We start from the raw sequence: 21,504 nt of genomic DNA on the forward strand, positions 1-21,504 counted from the left end.
AATCATTTTTTGGAAGCGATAATAGAGATAATGGAACTTTGTGTGCAAGTGCTAAATTCAACTCGTCCGAAAACTTATCTGGATTGATTCCATGATTTTACATATGAACCAAATCATAATCTCACATATGAACCAAATACAATATATACATATTTACAATTACATTCTTTCAGTGACATCAGCAATATCTAAATTATAAATTGCTAAAAAATTTATTAAAAGGCTTTACAGTCATTTCACTTAAGTGAAGCTCCGATACAAATTGTGCCAAAAATATTTTTCTGAATAATAATAATGAAAGAATAAAAAAAAAAAAAAAACAAGAAGAAACCTTATCGTCCATAGAAACAGCATTTGTTTTTACAACATCATCTTCTGTAGAAACAGGATTTATTTTTACAACATGTGAAAATGTTACCGAACTATCTTAGTTTAAAGAAATACTAAGCAAATAATCAATATTTTTAAAAGTCTTGATAAAGATCAAAAGTTTATGTACATAACTATGTCCATAGAATGCACTGAGAACAAGAAAGCTAAGATTCGACTATATAATATAATGAATAATCATCAACTACAGCATCAGTTGTCACTCTCCAAGCAATGCAAGAGTTTAGGCTTCGTTAACCAGTATTGTTCAAACCTCTGTCTAGCATATTCCACGTAGTCAAAGTCGATTTTATTCACGTGTTCCTGAAAGGAAAAATAAATAACAAAAGGAAAATTAAAATTAAAAACTAAAGACAATGATAGGTACAAATGCTGGAGTTCTAATTAAGAAACTGAAGATGAGAAGGCAGCTTACCGATATTATGCCCCACAAGCCCCAAAACAAATGGCTTGCAAGTGTGTATTTCTCAACATCTTCCAGGAGTTGCTTCACCTCAATGTCACTAGCCTGATCACCTGCATAAAAAACAGTAGCTCATAAAATATGATGATAGTGAAACCAATACATAGTTAAGTTTGTTAAATGAGTTACTTTATAAGCATTGGGACAAGATACCACTTATGGCTGCTTGTCTTTTAAACATGTAAGCACATTAGTTATCAAATATCTGAATATGAAAAATGGCTCATATAATGAACTAAAATGGCCGAGTATTGATAATAATACCAAGAAATTGCAGATTTGCTCTGTTAAGAAGTTACTATTTAATAATTTGTGTAGTTGTAAAATTGCAGCATAGATTTTTATGAATAGCAATTTGGACAACCAGTTTCCAATAGGAATAAGAAACCTCAGATTTCACGAATCACTATAAATTTGTCAAAAGGGATATTTCAACTGGCACATATTCACGTGTGATATATGAGAAGTTATAAAAGCTAACTGTGCAATAACAACGAAAAACTTCAAATCATCAGGGTAAAAGGTCACAAGTTATTACCTGAAGAACTAAGATATACATGCAGAAACCTTTGACGCTCTTCCAATCCTATAGTGGGGCATATGTCAGAGCCGCTTGTACAATCAGGCAAAATAAAAACAAAGAATCATCAAAAAGATTAACAAAATGTTCACACACCAGGGTATTTATTGTAGTCCACAATATGAGGTGTATCAGTATGATAGTTAGATGCCATCTCACAGAAGTGGTTTGCTATATCAAAGGCAACAGGATTGTAACTTGCATATTCATAATCCTGAGAAATCGGAAATATAATAAATCAAAGATCAATAATTATGAATTAAAAAAAAAAAAAAGAAAATCATTAGGAAATGAGAAAACAGCTCATGTCCAAAATAAAAAATTGAAGACATTATCATTTCACTTCCTGTCAGCTAATTATTACATGTAGGTATAAGTTGCAGAGTGTGTGCAACATAGAGCAAGTTGAGTTAGCAGTTCACAAGCATACATGACCAGGTCCACCAGGTTTGCACGGGGCCTGATATATTCATATCTCCTGTGATCTTAAACTAAACAGTAACTATAAACAGATCTGTACTTGAGAACACACAGTGGTTTTGCAATTTTTTTTTTTAAAAAGAAGTTTAAATGAAGAAGCTTGGACATCAAATGAGAAGTGTTCGATTCAGGAAAAACTTTCTTCAAGCCAAAAAAGAAAACTAAAAATTTGAAAAAAATAATGTAGATGAAGTCGTGTCAAATAGAAAGAAAGCTTAACCATTGCATGCATTTACTTTCATGGTTAGCTAACAGCAGTTTGCTAAAAGAGTTTCACATTGAGGAAGTCTCCAACAGAGCATATTCAAGTAATATGTCAACTCTGTTACAACTATTGAGAAAAAAAAAAAGACAAGAATAAAATTCACAGTTTCATGCTATTTTTACCAGAAACATCTTCTCCATTTGACCTCAGAAAATAGAGAATCCATGAGAAAGTAACGCCATCAATGTCCTATGGGTCATTCAACCAGGCAGAGTCACAACTCAACTTGCAGTACAGTGCAAACTTGGTTGAATGCATCATAGGAAAACCAAGTGCTTTCAAATTGCATTCAGGTTATGTTGCTAAAACTAAAACACGAAGTGGTACAGAATAAATGCATCACTACAGGTTCAAGAAATTGGAAGTATGCAAAGTAAACAGCAAAATAATTACACAGATCAGCAAATAACTATTATTTTTTATCCTTTAAGAGAGCAATGAATTACATGGCCAATTATTTTATCATTTTACAGTTAAGTCGAATAAATTAGGTTGCCTCCTCTAATGATATAAAATTGCCAATATATCTTAAACTATTCATTGTCTCCATGATAGATCATAGGGTTCAAGAAGATTCAAACATCAATTATCGATTAACACAAAAAGAGAGAGAGAGAGAGAGAGAGAAGAAGAAGAAGAATTAGGACAGGTAAAATATATCCAATATTTTATAAAGTAGGAATATATTTCACATTTTCACTATTTGCATTAACTATCAAAGAGAAACTTACTATTAAGGTTATTGCTCTTGTCTCTTCGTCAATCATTATATTTCCATATTGTAAATCATTATGACAGAAACCAATTCTTTGATCTCCAGAGAACTCCTTTTCCAGCATTGAAATTTCCTCCTCCACAGCATCCAAGCGAATGGATTTGGCTTCTTCAGAAGAACACACGCTCCTAGCTGTTTTCAGCCAATTTCTGAAAAATCAACAACAAGAGCCACAAAAGAACAAATATCACAAAACTGTGACCTCATTTTAGTGGGCATGCATAGAAATAGCTCATTTGCAGAAAGGGAGAAGCACAAAAAGGGAACATACCGTAACCTAACCCACAGGCGGACATTCTTTGGACCAGGCATCTGAAGACCATGAAACTCCTTCACTTTAGCGGCTATGAGAACAGATATTTCTGGATCACGCAAATCAGATGCTGACAGCGTCTGAAATCCATATAGAACGAGGCCGATAATGAGTGTTTCAGAAAGGAAATGCAAAAATTATGGAATATAATTTTCAGCTTAAATGAAAGAGAAGATCTGATTGAATGGGATGACATTTTCTTTCTCTTCTTTCTTTCCTCCCCTTCTTCCATTAGAAGTAATTCAAAATTTAGATCCCTATTTAAATCTGCAGAACTAAATCACCAGGCATTAAACCATAAACTGTTACTTTTTTTGTCTCTTAAGATTAATATAAAATGTTAAAATTTCGAATAGTATTAGCTGCTGATAGCACTAAACATTTGATGCCTCTTACCGACTAAAATCTCTTACACTGAGATTGACAGCTATATCAACATAAGCATTCTATTCATTTGCAATGTAAATTTAAAGTGAAGGAACAATGTGCTTGCAATGTGTTCACAACTCAATTTGAAACAGAATTGATTGCCATACCTAATTAAAATGTTCTAAGGGAAAAAGGAAAACATATCATCACTCAAATATGAATGCCGAAAGAAAAGCTGAAATTAAGAAAATCCAAGTACCCGTGCACGTATGAATTCTTCAATTCGCCCATTTAAGAACCGGCCGAGTAGACGAGGTCCCTGACCTTGTTTAGACATAAACTCAAACGTCCGGATCTCATCATCCCTGTCAAAAAAGACCTCCACACCAACACCATAAATCCTCACTACAACTTTACGTGAGATTTCCTTCGTTTTTGTCGGCCACTTTATTTGAAAAACCTCATTGGTCATGGCACCCTTAAGAGGGATCACCTGCAATGCACTTGCATCCAACACATCCTCCCACTTAGACGCCAAGGACCTCAAAATCTCCTTAGCCTCATTTGGTATACGATCCTCTTTGTTTACCATCATATTTTCCATAGCACCCATCACAAAAATACCCAGCCAATTTTTTTTTTTTAAAATGAAAACCAATCCAGACAAATCCTTCTTATTGTGGCAGAGTCTGATCTGAAACAAAAACAACCAGAACAGGCAAATCAACACAATCAATCAAATTATTCCCACTACCAAGCGATTTGATTTCAACGAACAAACAACAGAACAACACAAACAGAAAATGATGGTGCCTTTTATGATTCCCGCAAAGTTATTTTAAGGCAACCAAACATAATTCTACTTTTCAGAATCAAGCAAACGGCATCAGAATGTAATAATTAAATAAAAACAACAGCTAATTCTTTCTACAATCTAATCACAAAATAATACTTACTACTACTTACTTTTGAGTGTCGTCTCGCAGCTAGAATGGACCGGTTACGAAAATTTGAGGGAAGGAGGGAGGAAATGGAGGTAATGCAGAAATCTATGATAGTTAAGATTTTACGAACAAGTTGAGAGTTCGGAGAAATTTGAAAAGAGTATGACGTAAACAGAGCCGACGTGTACAACTGGCCTGAAATAGATTTCCTTCGACTAAGGTCGGGTCGGATATTCGTTCAAAAATCCGCTCTCAAATAAATCCGTTTATAAATAAAATGTTTTTTTATTTCTGGAGTGTGGGCTGAAGAGTCCAATTTTTCCAGCCCAGCCCAGCCCAGTATGTGTAGACAGCGGAGGGTTTAAGAACGGGGTTTATGTAAACCGTCCATGTACCAGCAAAAAGCCCTTTCCCTCCTCGTCGCTGCCCTCAGAATTAGAAACTTGCTGTGTCGCTGTGCAGAGGGATTGAGAGGCTGATTGCCAAGTTGAACTATCGTTTTCCCGAACGACGGCGCGTACAGGCTGAGAAGAAAAGGAGGGAATTAAAAAACTGATCTCATTCCAATTTTATTAAAATCAGACAGTAAATTAAAAATCAGAGGAAATCGTCCATGGGTCTCATACAGACAGACCCTTCCACTGGAAACCAAGAGTATGGGTTTTCTCCTTTTGTATATAGTTTGTGTTTGTTCTTAAGGTTTTGTTCTGATTATTGGTAAATTGTGTAAAAATAAGGCTAAATGTGATCGACCAACTGATTGATAAGCAAAAGCTTACTGCTCCTATCAAATCCGCTGTTGATAAATTTCAGCTTCTTCCTGAGTTCTTAAAGGTAAATATACTTGTCATAAATGGATAATGTGTATTTCAAGAGAGAAATATAAGTAAAAGACATTAAAAAAATTAATAATAATTAAATTCCCATGGTCTTTAGGTGAGAGGATTGGTGAAGCAACATTTAGACTCGTTTAATTACTTTGTAAACATTGGTATAAAGAAGATTGTGCGTGCCAATGATCGTATTGTGTCCAGTCTTGATCCTGGTATTTATCTTAGGTAAGCATTTTGCTGATTATTTTTGAATTTTTGAATCTGATTTTTATTTGTATTTTATTTATGTTTTTTAATCGTGGGCATATGGTTTGTGGTTTGTTTGTGTTAACTTCAGGTTCAAAGATGTTAGGATTGGTACACCTTCAGTAATAGTGGACGGTGTTAGTGAACAACTTAGTCCTCATATGTGTCGGTTGGCCGATATGACGTATGTACCATTCATCTTCATTTGTATTTGTAACTGGATTTTACTTTGCTGTTCTATGCTTTTGTTTTGTTCTATTCAGTGATATGGAGATGGGATATACATCATAGTGGATATCTTTTCTTGTTGCGAGACATTCTTGGAAGAAGCAAGAAATTCTTGATATTTTTTTTTGTTAAATTTTTATTACACTTATTTATATACAAATATCTGTCACTGTTTGTGCTTCTTTTTCTTTCTATGCGTACATACATGTAGTATTTATATTTGAAAAGTTTTGTGCATGGCTCGGCTAGGTGGGATAGCCAAGCCATTTACACTGATGATACTTGGATAGTAAAACCAATAAAGACATAAATCTATTCATCGAGATTTTTCAATCTCTGTGTGCTGTCAATTATAGATATGCTGCACCAATTATGGTCAATGTGGAGTATATTCAAGGAAGCCATGATCAGAAAACCAGAGTGGAAAAGGTACTGAGAACATCACTGTAATATGAACTTCCATTAGTGTAAAAATGTAATTTTGGATTTTAAAAATAGTTTTGTTATTGCAGAATGATGTTGTTATTGGAAGAATGCCTATAATGTTACGGAGTCGCGGCTGTGTTTTATATGGAAAAGATGAGGCTGAACTTGCAAGGCTTGGTTTGTGTGCATTGAACTCAAATATCGCTTTTTTATTGCCTGCTTATTTTTTAAGCATGGTTCTTGTTAGTTACTCTTTGCTGTTGACTTTAGGCGAGTGCCCCCTTGATCCTGGAGGATATTTTATCATAAAAGGGACAGAAAAGGTGAGTTCATTTTTTTAACTGTTATAATTTTTTATTTATTTATTAATTTATCATATGGAAGACTTTAGGTCAGACGCACATGCCATATCAAAATGGCTTTAGTTGCAGGAGCCTTCTATCTGAAGTGGCAATTCCTCTTTAATTTCTCAAATTCAGCATCTTGCATGAATCTCCTGAGTTCTTGTTCATTTGTTTGATCATGAAATCTATGAAATAGTTTAAAATGTTCAGCAGGCATATGCTAAATTTAGCATACATGTCACTCAATTTTCTTTAGTCTTGTGTTCCTCATTCTTGCCTTTATGCTCTCTCCCTATCTCTCTCTGCGGATAGTATTTATTGGTGTGTTTTGACCCTATGAATCTCTTTCAGGTTATTTTAATACAAGAGCAACTGTCAAAGAATAGGATTATTATTGATAATGATAAGAAGGGAAAGTAAGTTCCTCTTTTGCCTCTTTTCCCCTTTTACTTCATGATATTCTTCAGGCACGTTCCATAATTTATTTTTGTTACTAGGTGCTCAGAGTTATTTAATGGTAGATTTGGCAATATTGTTTACAGTACTGGTTAAATCATTGTCGAGGTTGTTATTTTCAAATGTAGGTTTGGATACTTATTTTTGTTTTTTATATGTTTCCAGTATAAATGCATCTGTCACAAGTAGCACGGAGGCTACAAAGAGCAAAACAATTATTCAGATGGAAAAGGAGAAGATGTATCTGTGTCTAAATCAATTTGCAAAAAAGGTCTTTGTTTGAGATTCATTTTTATTGTTCCTTTTCGTTAATGTCCAATGTCTTTCATTTTTGTTTCTATGTCTATTTTATAGTTGCCCAGGGATTAACATTTCAAAATATTTTATAGATTCCTATTATGGTGGTAATGAAGGCTATGGGAATGGAGAGTGATCAAGAAGTTGTACAGATGTTGGGAAGAGATCCTCGATATAGTGCCTTACTTTTGCCATCTATTGAGGTAATTGGTTGTGAAATTAGGTCGATAACAGTGAACTCCTGAGACAATTTGATGCTACATTCTCTGATAACAAACTGCGCATGAAAGCATTTGTCACATTCCCACCTCAGAATCCTGTCAGGAAATCCGAACTTTGTGATTCTATCACAACAAGTTTGCAATTGTTTGTTGAGTATGTACCTGATTACAATGTTAAAATTGGAAAACAATTCACAGTCATATTCTGATGAAAACTGGGATCTCTTTCTGTTGCCTCTATGAAAATCAAACCTTTTTGGATCTTGTGGGATTATCTGGGATTTCATATTAATTCTGCCGTAAAAATATTAGGTGTTTTCTTTTTGGAACACCGTATAAGATTTAATTTAGATATTCTTAAAGAATGTTGCATTCAATATAAAGTTGGAAGCCTATAATTCTCTAGTCTCTACCTTTTCGTGTGATCCATTAGGGTATCATTACAAAGTCTTGTTGATGCCAGAAGCTGATGTGGAAAACTAAAACGTGTTACCAGTTAAAAACAGCTGCCAGCTTCTTTAGTCTCCCCCTAGATAAAACTGTGAAGGGAAATAACTTCCAAAAAAAATGATAATTTTCCCCATGCTTATTTCATCTTGGAATTCTAAAATGATAAAAAACTCTATGGCCTCAAACTGATGATTTAGAGCAAATGATTTCCTCATTTTTCAGGGTAAGTTATTTTCCTCTTTACACAAGTATGGGTTTCATTATCTCCTTCCAGTTTCTTTCTTCATGTTCATTTCTTGTAGAGAACTCCAGATCAACTGAAAAGTGTTAAAGATTCTCCTGAATTGATTTTATGCATCTTTATCAAATTTGCTTCTCCTAACAATTTTCATGTTTTTTTGTACTCCATTTGCTTATTCAATACGATGATCATCAAATAAGTGGCTACTTCAATGCAACACTCTACAGCTTAGTTTTCCATGTTGCTCATAATAAAAATGCTGTTTGTCATTTATGTTTGTTGTATTATGATGTTGTGCCTCTAGTAAACAGTGACACTTGCTATTCGTTGTACGTTTGGTATTATTTTCTCAAAATTTTGGATTTATCACGTGATTTTTTTCATCCAGTATTTTATTATTTTGGTGCTAAAAAAATTATGTGATTTGCATCTTTTAACTTCTTTTTTCTCTCATTTTATCCATTTTGTTTTTATGTTTTTTCGTAATTTTTGCGTATTATACTCATCTCTAGAGTTTGTTGCTTTGATATTAGGAATGTGCCAGTCTGAATATATACACACAACAAAAAGCTTTGGAGTACCTTGAAGGAAAGGTATGATGACCTTGTTTGCGAAATTGCAATATTGGTGATTCTGGCATTTAATTCCTCAACTACATGCACTAACTAAGACCTTGAAGTGGCCTAGAACTGTATTTCATTTTTTTATATAAGTTTCTTTCTCTTTATTGATCAAAGGCTGCATTCCTATTATTGGAGACTTTTTGGTTGTTGTTCCATTTGTGTTGCTATAATGTACCATTAGTTCCATATTGATTATATATGCATGAATGTCCTGTCTATTTCCAATTTTTCTCCCCAAAAAGGTTGCTTTTCTTTAGCAGTCAATTATCTGTTTCTTGGTCCATTTTCAAGAATAATAAGTTTTTCCATAGAAAGCTTTGGATTTGCTTTTCTTCTCCATGGCTTTTTTTATTTATTTATTTTTATTTTTTATGAGTGTGGTTGTGGTAAGTTAAAAGATGTTGCACTTGAGGTTGTACCTTTTCTTATTGAGCAAGTTTGCTTGCTTGATTCAATTGTGGTTCCTGTGAACATGGAAAGCATGCAAGCCCATTGGTCGAAGAGCATTAAAAGAGACCTAATCCCTTCTATTAACTTACTGCGGACGAATCCCTTCCGAGACAGTACTAAACTACTAATCATTGCTGCAGCAATCCACTCATAAGTTTTGAGTATTTGAGAAATCAAACATGTGTTGTAACATGGGTACAGTAGAATATAGATCCACCAGTAGTTGTAATATACTCCAATATCAGCACAGACATGCGCTTGGTTTGTAACTTGGCCGGTAAAGTTGGACAGTATATGTTAATGATAGCAATAGTTAACAAGCACATACTGGATACTTCCATATGCAATATCATTATCATTGGGGCACGGTAGCCATTTAGTATCATTAGCAATCAGAATTATTTGTGTTTTCTTCGATGGTTCTGATCATTTTGCTTGAGCCTTTCTCATCTTCCAGGGAAATCATTTTCACATATTCTGTTAGGAAGTTCGTTTATTGTCTGTGCTTGTCTTAAAATATTTTCCAATTTGTTATTTAATGATTTCTGTAGCACCTCAAGCCACATATTTTCTTAGCTTGATTTTTTGTGTTGACTCTATTGCATTTTTTTTTTTTTTTCGCATCAATTGCTGGCTGTTGCAGGTGAAGATGCCTACATATTTCAGCTCTTCTTATGTAAAGGTCCTTCCTTCCTCTTTCTCGTGATGTATATATACACAGATGCACTAAATCTTTATGCATCGTTGAAACTATTTGGGGATGTATTATACTTATTATTCTTTGTGGGAGTTGTCTAACATGGAATATTTTGATATTTTTAACAGGAAAATAGAGCTTTGGGTATTCTTCGAGATGTATTTCTTGCTAATGTTCCGGTAGAATTCTCTGGATATACAATTTAAAGATGCTTTGTAATTGTGCAATTGTTTAACCTTTATTTTACCTTGCTATTAGGTACATAAAAATAATTTCCGTCCAAAATGTTTATATGTTGCGGTAATGTTGCGGAGGATGATGGAAGCTATGTTAAACAAGGATGCAATGGACGATAAGGTAATTATTTTGCTTTAAAAAAATAGTTAAGAGTAAGTAGAATTTGATAGAGAGAGAGAGAGAGAGAGAGAGAGAGAGAGAGAGAGATATTTCTCAGTTTATCCTCAGACCAAGGCTGAGCCATTTCTTATATCGAGGATGGTTTTTATGTGCAATGAAGTGCAGTTTAAAAGAAATGACTTGCTTTAAGCTGGCAATTACACTGTCTGCACTGTTCTTTGGAGCATGTTGCTGATTTTAGTGCTGTGACAATTTTCGTTTCTTATCACTTCTGAAAATATTTTATTATTTTATGGTAAAATCGATGGATTAGTCTCTTGATACTCTATCTGTTTAAATCAGTTCAACATTGTGCATATTGCATACTTAGAAATCATTTTCCTTGTTTATGTCAGTTGGTGGGTGATTATATATCTAACAATTGTTTCCATCAATTTTATAGGATTATGTGGGTAACAAGCGATTGGAGCTCTCTGGCCAGCTAATTTCTCTGCTCTTTGAGGTATTAAGGTGGAATTTATACTTCTTGAAAATGCTATTCAAACTCACTGTTGCTGACTCTCTGTTGATTGCATCTTAGGATTTGTTTAAGACAATGATCACTGAGGTTCAGCGAACAATAGACGCTGTCCTATCAAAGCCAAACCGCTCTAGCCGGTTTGACCTTGCCCAAGTAAGTGGTGGAAATTATTGGTGTAGAATCTAGCCTAGTTGATCCCCATATCTAAATATTTATGTTTCTTCCTTGTAAATATCATGTATCGATGCATGTTCCCATAAATGTGTATAACTGTATATAAATATGCACGTGCTTATTTTAAGAAACTAGGAATTATAGAAGTTATTAATGTCAAAGTGTTGCAGATCAGTGACAGCAATATAATTTTTGGATTTACTTTTGCACGTTATGTAGAAAGAGACTTGTGATTTTGCAGTGCTAGTTTCACACCATTTTTTTCCGGACCAACTATTGCTGTTTCATTCAGTGGCCAGGGAATTAGTCTTCCATGAGTCACTTTTAGCTATAATTGCATGCTGTCTGGAGCTTGAGCAAGGGTTGGTTACCAGATTCAACTTGAGAGATTTCCACTCCATATTAATGGCTTCTTCTCAAAATAAATTGGCAATGTTATCTTTAAGTTAACTATAAAAGACAGTTGCTTATAAAGCATCAGTCTAGAGGCTTTTGACTTGAATTAATCATGAAGGGATTTCCCTTAGCAGTAGGAGATGGACAGATCTGATGTGGAGCTCTAACAATGTCGATCCATGCCAATGTTCATTTAATCATCTGAATGTTCTAGTTTTCCTATGGAAGGCTTCTGATCTGTGACAAATAAAACAATATGATGTGTCTGGTATTTCTTTTATTTGCATGATAGCATCCTTATTATGGATTTTTTATTGTTGTTTTATCTATCTTTTAACTTTAGTAAAATTCAGTACTGCTTGCTAACTTTCTCCTGGAACGAGTTCCTCTAATTTGATATACTTTTGTTTCTTTCTTCTGATTTTAGTATTTAGTCAGAGATAGTATTACTAATGGGCTAGAAAGGACGCTCTCTACTGGCAACTTTGATGTCAAACGTTTTAGAATGCACAGGAAAGGCATGACACAGGTTGTGTTATCTGTCTATTTTAACCCCACAATATTATGTTTCCCTTTTCATGTTTGCTTTATCTTAAGTTTGTGGAATGAACTGATGGAGACTTCTATATTGAAGGTGCTAGTTAGGTTGTCCTTTATTGCAAGTTTGGGCATGATGACAAGAGTCTCACCTCAATTTGAGAAGTCCAGGAAAGTAAGTGGACCTAGAGCATTGCAACCTAGCCAGGTAATTTTGATGCCTGTGGATCTCTTCATTACATTGAAAAATATTGCAGAATCAGATTATGATATTATTGCTACTTAGGCTTATATTCTATTTCCTCCCTTTAAAAAATTGTTTAATTGACTGAACATTCTTCATTTTTGTTTTAGTGGGGCATGCTTTGCCCATGTGATACTCCAGAAGGTGAAGCTTGTGGGCTAGTGAAGAACTTGGCTTTAATGACTCATGTTACAACTGATGAAGAAGAAGGTCCATTAATTTCGCTGGTATGTCTTTGGTTAAAATTTATTTTTTTCATGAAGGGTAAAGAAATGTTTTAGATGTTTTTTGGAAACACTTAAGGATGGGGTCATGCCCTTAGTTTGTTAGGGTTTGTTTCTTAGTTTGTTTCTTACCTTTTTAGTGTACTTGGATGCTTTGTTTTTGATTACTATGTGTAGACACACTTTTGGCTTGGGTGACTGTTTGTGTGTTATGCTTTTCTGAGTAGTTCAAATGAGAAAAAAGAACAAGAAAAATTAGATTCTGAAATGTTTATGCAATAGTGCTACTGTTTGGGGGTTGAAGACTTAGAACTTCTCTCTGGAGAAGAGCTTCACACACCAAATTCTTTTCTGGTTATATGTAACGGGCTCATTCTCGGCAAGCACAGGAGACCTCAGGTAAATAATGGTTTAATTAAGATGTGTGGATCTGTATAAAACTTCTTCTGTTCTTTTTCGCTAATTTTCTTCTCATCCTTCTACTCAAAACCCTTGTTCAGCATTTTGCTAATGCATTGAGAAAGCTGCGAAGAGCTGGCAAAATAGGCGAGTTTGTGTCTGTCTTTGTGAATGAGAAGCAGGTAATTTTTCTGCGCTGTTTATTATTGTGTAGAAATATGATATCAAAATAAGAAGTTTGTTCTTATGTATTTAAAAAGTGTAACATGTGTTTTGCTGAATAGGACAGGTTAGGGTTTATCTTTTATGAGGTAGTGTGGTGTTTATATATGACTCTGGAGGTAAAATACTAAAAGCACGTGATTACAGTGCCAGAATCATGTTTCTATTATGGCAAACAAGCGAGAAGAAGACTCCTCTACATGCCAATCGTCATGCCCATTAACTTCATCGTCCAGATTCTTTTCAAAATTGCTCTTCTGTCAGACTCTATTATCATTCTTGTCTCTCTTTTTCTTGCTCATGCTAATACTCGTCTGGTCATTATATTCAGTAGCTTACACCTCGTCTTTCACATCCTCAACATTAACTTTCACTGAAAATACTCACTCACGATACTCACTCACATGTCTTGAAACCTGACTTTTCCAACTCTAGTGCCCACTTTCTTTTTCTTCAATCATACTCATTTCCCCTTTGCCATCCTCGTGAATATTGCATCTCCCACATCAGGTGTGTTGGCCCCATTGCCATCCTCAACGTCAAAAAAAAAAAAAAAAAAAACCCATTTTCCACACCATTCCATTCTTTATTTTCAACACCATTTTCTTCCTTCCTTGTCCTAAGATCCAATTTAAACCTCTTCTCTACCTCATCGAAGAATACAGGAATAAAAATTTCGCTGGTTTGGAGGAAAGTTTCTAGTTGCATAAGGATGAGAATCTGTTTAAGACTTAGGTTTGAATTGTTGGGTAGTTCTAAAATCCTACTGAGTCTTTTGAAGGGTCAATTCAACAAGTCAGGAGCAATTGTAATAAAGAATTCTGTGAAGCTTGTGGCTGCAAATTTTTTGCTTCTACTTGTTTGTATTGTTTGTTAAGCGTAAGGATAAATAAATGAAGGAGACAAAGAAAGAAAAAATTTTGTCACTTTCAATTTTGTACATCTATAATTGAGTCACCTCTTTGAGTTTTTGTTTCTTATGAATATTTAGCAAGCCTGATCTTGTGAGAACAAAAATCATTTCTCAGCATGCTGTGTACATTGCTTCCGATGGGGGTCGAGTTTGTCGTCCACTCGTTATTGCAGACAAAGGTGTTTCAAGGATTAAAGAACACCATATGAAAGAGTTGCTGGTGAGTTTGATCTATGTGTTATATGTTCTGAGAGTGGTTGCTTCAAATCTAACTTTCTGTATTCTTTTCTTTAAGGATGGAGTTCGAACTTTTGATGACTTCTTACGCGAGGGGTTGATCGAATATCTTGACGTCAATGAGGAGAACAATGCTCTGGTTAGTTCACATTTAATTGTCTCCAAATTCTTTAGCTGTGGTGAAGTTCTTCCATATTTGAATCCCCCTTCTCCTGCTTTTTGGAAGTACAAGTTGCACTAGATAGATGATAGCATTTCAGTGAATGACTTTTTCCTTTTCAGATAGCTTTGTATGAAGGGGAGGCTACACCTGAGACTACCCATATTGAGATAGAGCCTTTCACCATATTAGGAGTTTGTGCTGGGTTAATACCGTTTCCTCATCATAATCAGTCACCAAGAAATACATATCAGGTTTCATTGTGTTTCTAATATTCATGCCACATTTACATGAGGTAAAACTTTCACCTTATCTTCAGGTTTTTCTCATGTAACAGTGTGCTATGGGGAAGCAAGCGATGGGAAACATAGCATACAACCAGGCAAGTGATTTTGCTTCATCATTTTTATGCAGGAATGCAACTAATTGTTGATTGGCTTCTGCTGTTCTCCTAATGTGGTTTCATTTTGTTGCTGCTATAACATTTTCTCCAGTATCTTCTCTCACGTGATAATTGTTTGAATTATCTATATACTCACAAACCATATGGTGGGAACTTCATGTGTTCTTCAGATAATTACTGTTGTCTCATGTAACTACCCTAATTACTTCTATAATTGTTATTGCTCTTGCATACCTACACTGTGTTTTTCAATCACGAAGACTGACAATATTTGGTAATTTTTTGCCTAAACATAGTCCAAGGATGAGCTATATATAACTTGTGTTCCATGAATTTAAGCCATGCATCCAAGATTATGAGCTGATTATGTCTGTAACTTTGCTTAGATACAATGAGACAGTTATATTTCTTCCTTATTGCGGAAGAGGCTATGAGCATGAACTGAATAAGGAGAGAACTGTATGGGAATGGTTTAGTAACTCCTGCTCATTCCCCCCTTTGCCTGATATAATTTTGATCCAAAAGAATTAGTTGAGTTACTTTTTCCATCCTGAATAGCTAAAACCTTTCCATAAATATTTTAAAAATATACCAAAAGCATGTAGGTTTGAGACTTAATACTTGTTAAGATGCTGACAGTTTCATTTTATGTTTGCGTATGCATATCACTAAGCTTCGTCTTCACTGGACAATACATGTTAGGATTAATTAAATTATTCCTGAAGCATTGGTATACATGTAGAGTGTTGTATGTTAATTCATTATATTGTTTTTTGTTGCTGCTGTCCTTGCCCCAAATGAATAGATAATTAGTTATGACAATTTTGGAGTACTTATTTTTGTTGATTTTCTGCAAGTTCAATCATCAGAAAATATTTTGTGTGCATTATTTTTTTTATCTTAAAAGGTGTTATTATGTAGTTATTTCGGATGGACTCGTTGCTTTACCTATTGGTGTATCCCCAGCGGCCTCTGTTGACAACAAGGACAATTGAACTGGTAATTTGTGCTGCATAAAATTAATGCAGTTATGGCTTGAGATGATGGGCTGTGAACTAATAAGTTTCTTTCAGGTTGGTTATGATAAGCTTGGGGCAGGTCAGAATGCAACTGTTGCTGTGATGAGTTATAGTGGTTATGACATAGAGGACGCAATAGTCATGAACAAGGCATCTTTGGATCGTGGTTTTGGTCGTTGTATTCTTTTGAAGAAGTACATAACTTTAAGACTGTTATTTTTCGATTTTTTGTGCTTGCAGAATTTATCATTCTAGCATTTTCCAGCAGTGTTCTATTGGCACTAATGAAGTATTTGTGGTTGCTTGCTCTGCAAACAGGTACACTGCCACCATTCAAAAGTATGAAAATGGTGCAGAAGATAGAATAGTAAGGCCACGAAAGACTGAAGAAAAGGAGAGGGTAATGCATATTATGATGATATACCTTTTTTCTTGCTCAATCATTTCTTAGTTATTGCATTATTTTCATCCTCATTTGCTCTGTTGATTTATTTATTGGACAATATTAGTTTGTTGCTTTTGCTTGCCATTTTCTGGAAGAGTACAAATATTAAAAGAAAGAAAAATTGCATTTTATAGAATCAGTCATTATTGATGTTTGGAAATAGACCAGACCAGAAAATCTGTAAACTATCTTTTCTCTGTTCAGAGTTACTTGTTTAAGCCCATGTTCAAATCTGGTGTTCGGACCATTAGTGAAGCCAACTCTCATCCTGAGGAATCCATCAATTGAGAGAGAGAGAAGAAAGTAAAGAGAAAAACATTAATATTTGTGATACTGTAAACGCGTTAAATGGAAGACTGGATTAGGTATGATATAAAAAAAACTTTCTAACAAACATGGACTCCTTAAATAATGAAGATTCTACATAAACATTCTACTTTCCTGCACAAGAAATACAAAATATGAAGTTAAAGAGGAAGTAATTATTACCTTGAGATAAAATCTTTAATTCCTTGAACATGCCAGGGAAGTTTGGTATTGTGAAATGAAATAGGATAGTATAGATCAGTCGATATCTTATTCCTTAGTCTAGGCTTCAGTACTCTATCCCAGAACTTCATATTTCTCTTGTTCTTATGAATAGGAACGTTGGTAATCCTCTTTTAGTCTTTAGCTAGCCTTTTCTTCAATTTCAAGGTCTTGTGGAACATTCCACATCATTCTTATCTTTCCAAGACACTTAATTTCTTTCAGGTTATATGCTCCTCCTACTCTTTTTATGCTTCCTTGTGTTGGATGATGTCATAAGGTCTAATGAAATCTTTCTCAATTATTCCTGTGAAATATGGGCAAGTTGACTGTCCTCCCAAATGTCTTCTCTCAAATTCTTCAGCTATTATAATTTGTGAAAAGTGAATCTCATGTGGTGGTGCCTGGTTGGCAATTCTACCTGCACAAATGTAACGAGTTATTTCTTATTATGGTATTAAATTGATCATGATGGAAAGTCTGTTATATTGTAGTTGTTAGATTATGATGGAATGGCTGCTCCTGGGGAAATTATTAGAGCAAATGATATTTATATCAATAAGGAGTGCCCAGTGGAAACAAGGGGGCCGTTAAAATCAGCTGCAGCATTAGCAGACATGTCAGTAATTTGGTCCTTTATTGATTGGTTGTCCTTATTGTTATTATTATTATCATTTTAATCACTGTCATTTACCCCTTTTCAATATCCAGGAAATACAAGCCTAGCTATAATGCATACAAATACACTGAAGGGGAGTCCTGTGTGGTAGACAGAGTTGCTCTTTGTTCAGACAGGAATAACAATTTTTGTATCAAATTCATAATTCGTCATACCCGTAGACCAGAGGTAAAGGTTTTAATCTCTTTTAATTTGTGCAATATAGCTATAAAGATTTATGCATGCATGTGCTCATCATTTAGTTTTACTTTTTCTCTCAGCTTGGTGACAAGTTTAGTAGCAGGCATGGGCAGAAAGGTGTTTGTGGAGTTATCATTCCACAGGAAGATTTCCCCTTTTCTGAACGTGGCATTTGCCCTGATTTGATTATGAACCCTCATGGCTTTCCCAGGTAATGCTTTCCTGTCTTTTCTTTATCATTTTTGTGTCGTGCGGACTAAAAAGGAATGACAAGAACAGATTATAATCCAATTATAAAGAATGATTGGGTTATTTTTGTTTCGAATTCAAAATACTTAACTGAAAGTTACTGAAAAGTGAAATAGAAAGCAAAATAAAATATTTATTTATTCATGGATTATTGATGCAAAATCCTTGCTTCCTCAATAAATGATGTCTGTGCAAACCTTTTGGCTTCAGTTGGATTCTGTGTGGAGTTTGTGTAGGTGGGCCTCTGGCATGCAATCTATCATTGTGTGATAACACCTTCAACTTCAATTATTTAGGTTTTGTGTAGACCGTCTGTATAGAACCTCGCCGGTGCATGTTCTTACTTTCAACCTTTTATTATTTTGATTCAATTAATCAAAAGAATATGGGTCTACAAAGACTTTGTGAAGTGGGATTAGTTGTTGTATTTTTAACTGAGTTGATCAACCAAAAAAGTGCTGTGCTATCATCAGTTCATTGTGTTTGATTTAATTGTAAAATCATGAGAATATAATTGCAGGAACAGGATGAAAAATGGGACAAATATAAGATATGATAAGGCTATGAGCTGTGGTCATTTTGCTACTAGGTTCACAAAAAAAATTTGTTCAATCATACTATCATCTGCTATTTTTCTTTTTTATGGGATCTATTAATATGTTTTTGACAATTATCTAAATTTTCTGTGTATTGAGTTTCTTAAATCTGCAGCTTTATTATCTCTATATCACAAGCTTGGCAGTTGATTATTATTTTTATATTGTTTTATTTTGGCTAGTCGAATGACTGTTGGAAAGATGATAGAACTTCTCGGTGGTAAAGCCGGGGTTTCATGCGGTAGATTTCATTATGGTAGTGCTTTTGGTGAACCAAGTGGTCATGCAGACAGGGTGGAAACCATAAGGTGCTTCTTTATCATTAGTATGGCTTCTAAGAATTCTTGGATCATATATTCTTAAATCCTTTTCTTGTGTATGACAGCCAAACCCTTGTCGATCGCGGCTTTAGCTACAATGGCAAGGACTTCATTTACTCAGGTTGTACTGCTTTTGCTTTGAGCTCATCTCATTCTTTATAATGGATGGGTAAATGAGTATGTGTCTATTTTTTCATGTCTACTGATATTCCTAATTTTTCCAGGCATCACAGGCTGCCCGCTACAAGCATACATTTTTATGGGGCCAATTTACTACCAGAAGCTGAAACACATGGTTAGATTTTTTTTTTTTTTTGCTGCTGTTCAATTTTGATTTTAATTCTTAGGTTGTTTCCATAGTTATATTTATTTTACCAGATTTAATTTTATGCTTTCATATTGAAGTATAATGATCATTTGATGTGAAGCACATGCATTGTGTGACGTTCAAAAATATTCAAATTTCATTTTATTATAATATTAGATTGTCAGATTCTTTTGAGGTTATAGTATTTCCTTTCTGCCATAATGTTCTCATTTCTTTTATCAAGTAATATTTAATTGTTCTTTGCCCATTCAAAAGTTTTAGCCCCCTTAACATGCATTTTCTATTTATTATTGTTCTTTTTTATGCTTAGGTCCTAGATAAAATACACGCTCGAGGTAGTGGACCCCGTACATTGCTGACTAGACAACCTACTGAAGGGAGAGCTAAAAATGGAGGTTTGCCCTCCCCAATATTAATTCAAGTTCACTTCATTTCACGATTGCCTTATAATAAATATTCATTTTGCAGGACTTCGAGTTGGAGAAATGGAGCGTGATTGTTTGATTGCTTATGGTGCTAGCATGTTGATTTTTGAGCGTCTAATGATTTCTAGTGACCCTTTTGAAGTTCAGGTTACACTACTTGATCATTAGTTCCATGTTCACTCACTAGAAACTGCACAGCTGACCCTTTCACTGCAGTGGCAACTTAATGCTTTATTACATGATGGAAAGTTTTGGCTTGTGCATTTTGACATTTTTTGCTTGAGATTTTTTGTTAGTAAGATGGATACTTCCACCATTGACTATCATATTGCAAGTTAAATTTGATTGAATGATTTGTAAGAAGGCTGGAGACTTGAGGACTCATAGGAAGATGAAGTGCTAGTCCTACATTTTATTTTATATCTTATGTAAACCATAGTATAAAAAGTGGTTTTATGAGTATGAAATGGTTCATAGCGTGTTTTGTCTTTTGCAGGTTTGTAGAGTTTGCGGTTTGTTAGGATATTTCAATCAGAAACTGAGATCTGGGATTTGTTCCACTTGTAAAAATGGGGATAATATTTCTACTATGAAACTGCCATATGCTTGCAAGCTTTTACTTCAGGTAAAATCTTTAATGTATGCCCCAGCTTCTGCATTCCTCTGTGCATATTTAGGTTTCATTGCAAGGCTATCTATAACGTGGATGTGAGCAATTGTTATTAATAATTTTATATTTATATGAAGATTATTTCGTCTTAGTGCATGTTAGAAAGATGTTATGCGGACATACACTTTACGAGAACTTATGATGGATGAATGTTGCATCATAATCGAGTTAATAATTGTTTATGATAGATTTTTCTTGTGGGTTTTAGAATTTTTTTTATCGCATATTTTGATTATATCATAATTTAAGGCATATACAGATGTGCTTATGATCTCATTCGTAGATCGGGTGCATTCAAATCATGCATCTAAATGTTTTCTATTTTTTCATTAATGAGTAGGTTCTTCCAGTCCTTTATTTGCAATGATCCTTTTAACTGTCTGGCTTCTGCCATCTTGTCTATTAATTATATATATATATATATTTCTGCCACAGGAACTCCAATCCATGAATATTATTCCTCGTCTGAAACTTGATGAAGCATAATCATCGATACCCCAAAATGCTGCTCACTTAAGTGCATGAGATTTGTGGATACTTGATTGATATTTCAAGATTGTCAAGGCAAAGAGATGAGAGATTCATATTCTATACTGAGTTGTTAGAGGCTTGCGGCTGCAATACTCGACGGGGAAATCTACTTCTGAAAAAATGGTGAAATTGTTCCATTTTACTGTTAGTTTCCATTGGCATTTCTCTCCAAAAGTGTTTCTAAAGTTTAGCAAGTTATCTGGCATCTGTGTATGGAAGACATAAATGTGCTGAATTGGATCACTTGTTTTGACAATTAATGATAATCCATTATCGTGTTTATCATCTTTTTCTTGTCTTTTTTTTTTTTTTTTTTAATCGTTTGGGGTAGTTTCATTTGGAGTTGTCGATGTCGGACCAGGTGCTTTAAAGCATTCATTCCCGTGTTCAAAGGTTGGATGAGAGAGCAATCCCTTTTAATCTAAAGCGATTATATTTATCATCCTCTCAATCTTAAATTGTGAATGAGTGTATTTAGTCGGACATTTCAAATCAAATAATGATCTATCCAAATTATAATGGTGACTCCGATAAAAAAAATTAAATATGAATTTTCAATAATTTAGTTGAAATATATGGATAAGTAGAAATTTATACTTATTTCAATTATATCCGTGAAAGCTTGGAAACTAGCTCAAGTGGTTCAGTTGAATTTTA

At 34.4% G+C, this 21,504-nt stretch overlaps 2 protein-coding genes across 4 annotated transcripts; one reads left to right on the plus strand and one right to left on the minus strand.

The window, feature by feature from the left end:
• Positions 1 to 317: 317 nt before the first annotated feature.
• On the minus strand, positions 318 to 4,772 carry LOC105631265 (putative choline kinase 2). Of its 3 annotated transcripts, none has more exons than XM_020678362.3 (8): positions 4,602 to 4,772; positions 3,895 to 4,324; positions 3,225 to 3,346; positions 2,910 to 3,102; positions 1,530 to 1,647; positions 1,392 to 1,439; positions 806 to 906; positions 318 to 693 (listed from the first exon to the last, which is right to left on the minus strand). In XM_020678362.3, exons 2-8 carry the CDS (start codon positions 4,246 to 4,248, stop codon positions 583 to 585), a joined length of 1,047 nt encoding a protein of 348 aa, XP_020534021.1. In that variant the 5' UTR covers positions 4,249 to 4,324; positions 4,602 to 4,772; the 3' UTR covers positions 318 to 582. The 3 variants fall into 3 exon arrangements, with proteins under 3 accessions (XP_020534021.1, XP_012068723.1, XP_012068722.1); XM_012213333.4 differs by having other exon boundaries at positions 3,895 to 4,329; positions 4,592 to 4,772; XM_012213332.4 differs by having other exon boundaries at positions 3,895 to 4,329; positions 4,602 to 4,771.
• A 192-nt stretch (positions 4,773 to 4,964) lies between these two features.
• On the plus strand, positions 4,965 to 21,134 carry NRPC2 (nuclear RNA polymerase C2). Its single transcript, XM_012213331.4, has 38 exons — positions 4,965 to 5,233; positions 5,317 to 5,413; positions 5,516 to 5,637; positions 5,750 to 5,842; positions 6,243 to 6,315; positions 6,399 to 6,489; positions 6,583 to 6,635; positions 7,008 to 7,072; positions 7,278 to 7,383; positions 7,502 to 7,612; positions 8,855 to 8,914; positions 10,038 to 10,076; positions 10,220 to 10,270; positions 10,350 to 10,448; positions 10,891 to 10,950; positions 11,029 to 11,121; positions 11,966 to 12,067; positions 12,173 to 12,283; positions 12,430 to 12,546; positions 12,826 to 12,942; positions 13,044 to 13,124; positions 14,193 to 14,297; positions 14,373 to 14,453; positions 14,597 to 14,728; positions 14,812 to 14,856; positions 15,799 to 15,876; positions 15,951 to 16,090; positions 16,215 to 16,296; positions 17,364 to 17,488; positions 17,581 to 17,716; positions 17,809 to 17,939; positions 18,756 to 18,881; positions 18,959 to 19,014; positions 19,118 to 19,188; positions 19,532 to 19,616; positions 19,690 to 19,793; positions 20,143 to 20,271; positions 20,752 to 21,134. The coding sequence occupies exons 1-38, from the start codon at positions 5,193 to 5,195 to the stop codon at positions 20,800 to 20,802; spliced, it is 3,459 nt and encodes a 1,152-aa protein (XP_012068721.1). The 5' UTR covers positions 4,965 to 5,192; the 3' UTR covers positions 20,803 to 21,134.
• The last annotated feature ends 370 nt before the right edge of the window (positions 21,135 to 21,504 follow it).

Source organism: Jatropha curcas, chromosome 1 (genome assembly GCF_041381405.1).
Source record: "Jatropha curcas cultivar XTBG-Jc1 chromosome 1, XTBG_Jcur_1.0, whole genome shotgun sequence".
Lineage (NCBI taxonomy): Eukaryota > Viridiplantae > Streptophyta > Magnoliopsida > Malpighiales > Euphorbiaceae > Jatropha > Jatropha curcas.

Coding starts and splice junctions, on each gene's coding strand:
- LOC105631265 (XM_020678362.3), bottom strand. CDS start 4,248: ATGGGTGCTATGGAAAATATGATGGTAAACAAAGAGGATCGTATACCA. Junction 3,103..3,224: donor CGCCTGTGGGTTAGGTTACG/GTATGTTCCCTT, acceptor TTGATTTTTCAG/AAATTGGCTGAAAACAGCTA. Junction 1,440..1,529: donor GGACTACAATAAATACCCTG/GTGTGTGAACAT, acceptor GCCCCACTATAG/GATTGGAAGAGCGTCAAAGG.
- NRPC2 (XM_012213331.4), top strand. CDS start 5,193: ATGGGTCTCATACAGACAGACCCTTCCACTGGAAACCAAGA. Junction 6,316..6,398: donor AGAAAACCAGAGTGGAAAAG/GTACTGAGAACA, acceptor TTGTTATTGCAG/AATGATGTTGTTATTGGAAG. Junction 7,384..7,501: donor TAAATCAATTTGCAAAAAAG/GTCTTTGTTTGA, acceptor AATATTTTATAG/ATTCCTATTATGGTGGTAAT.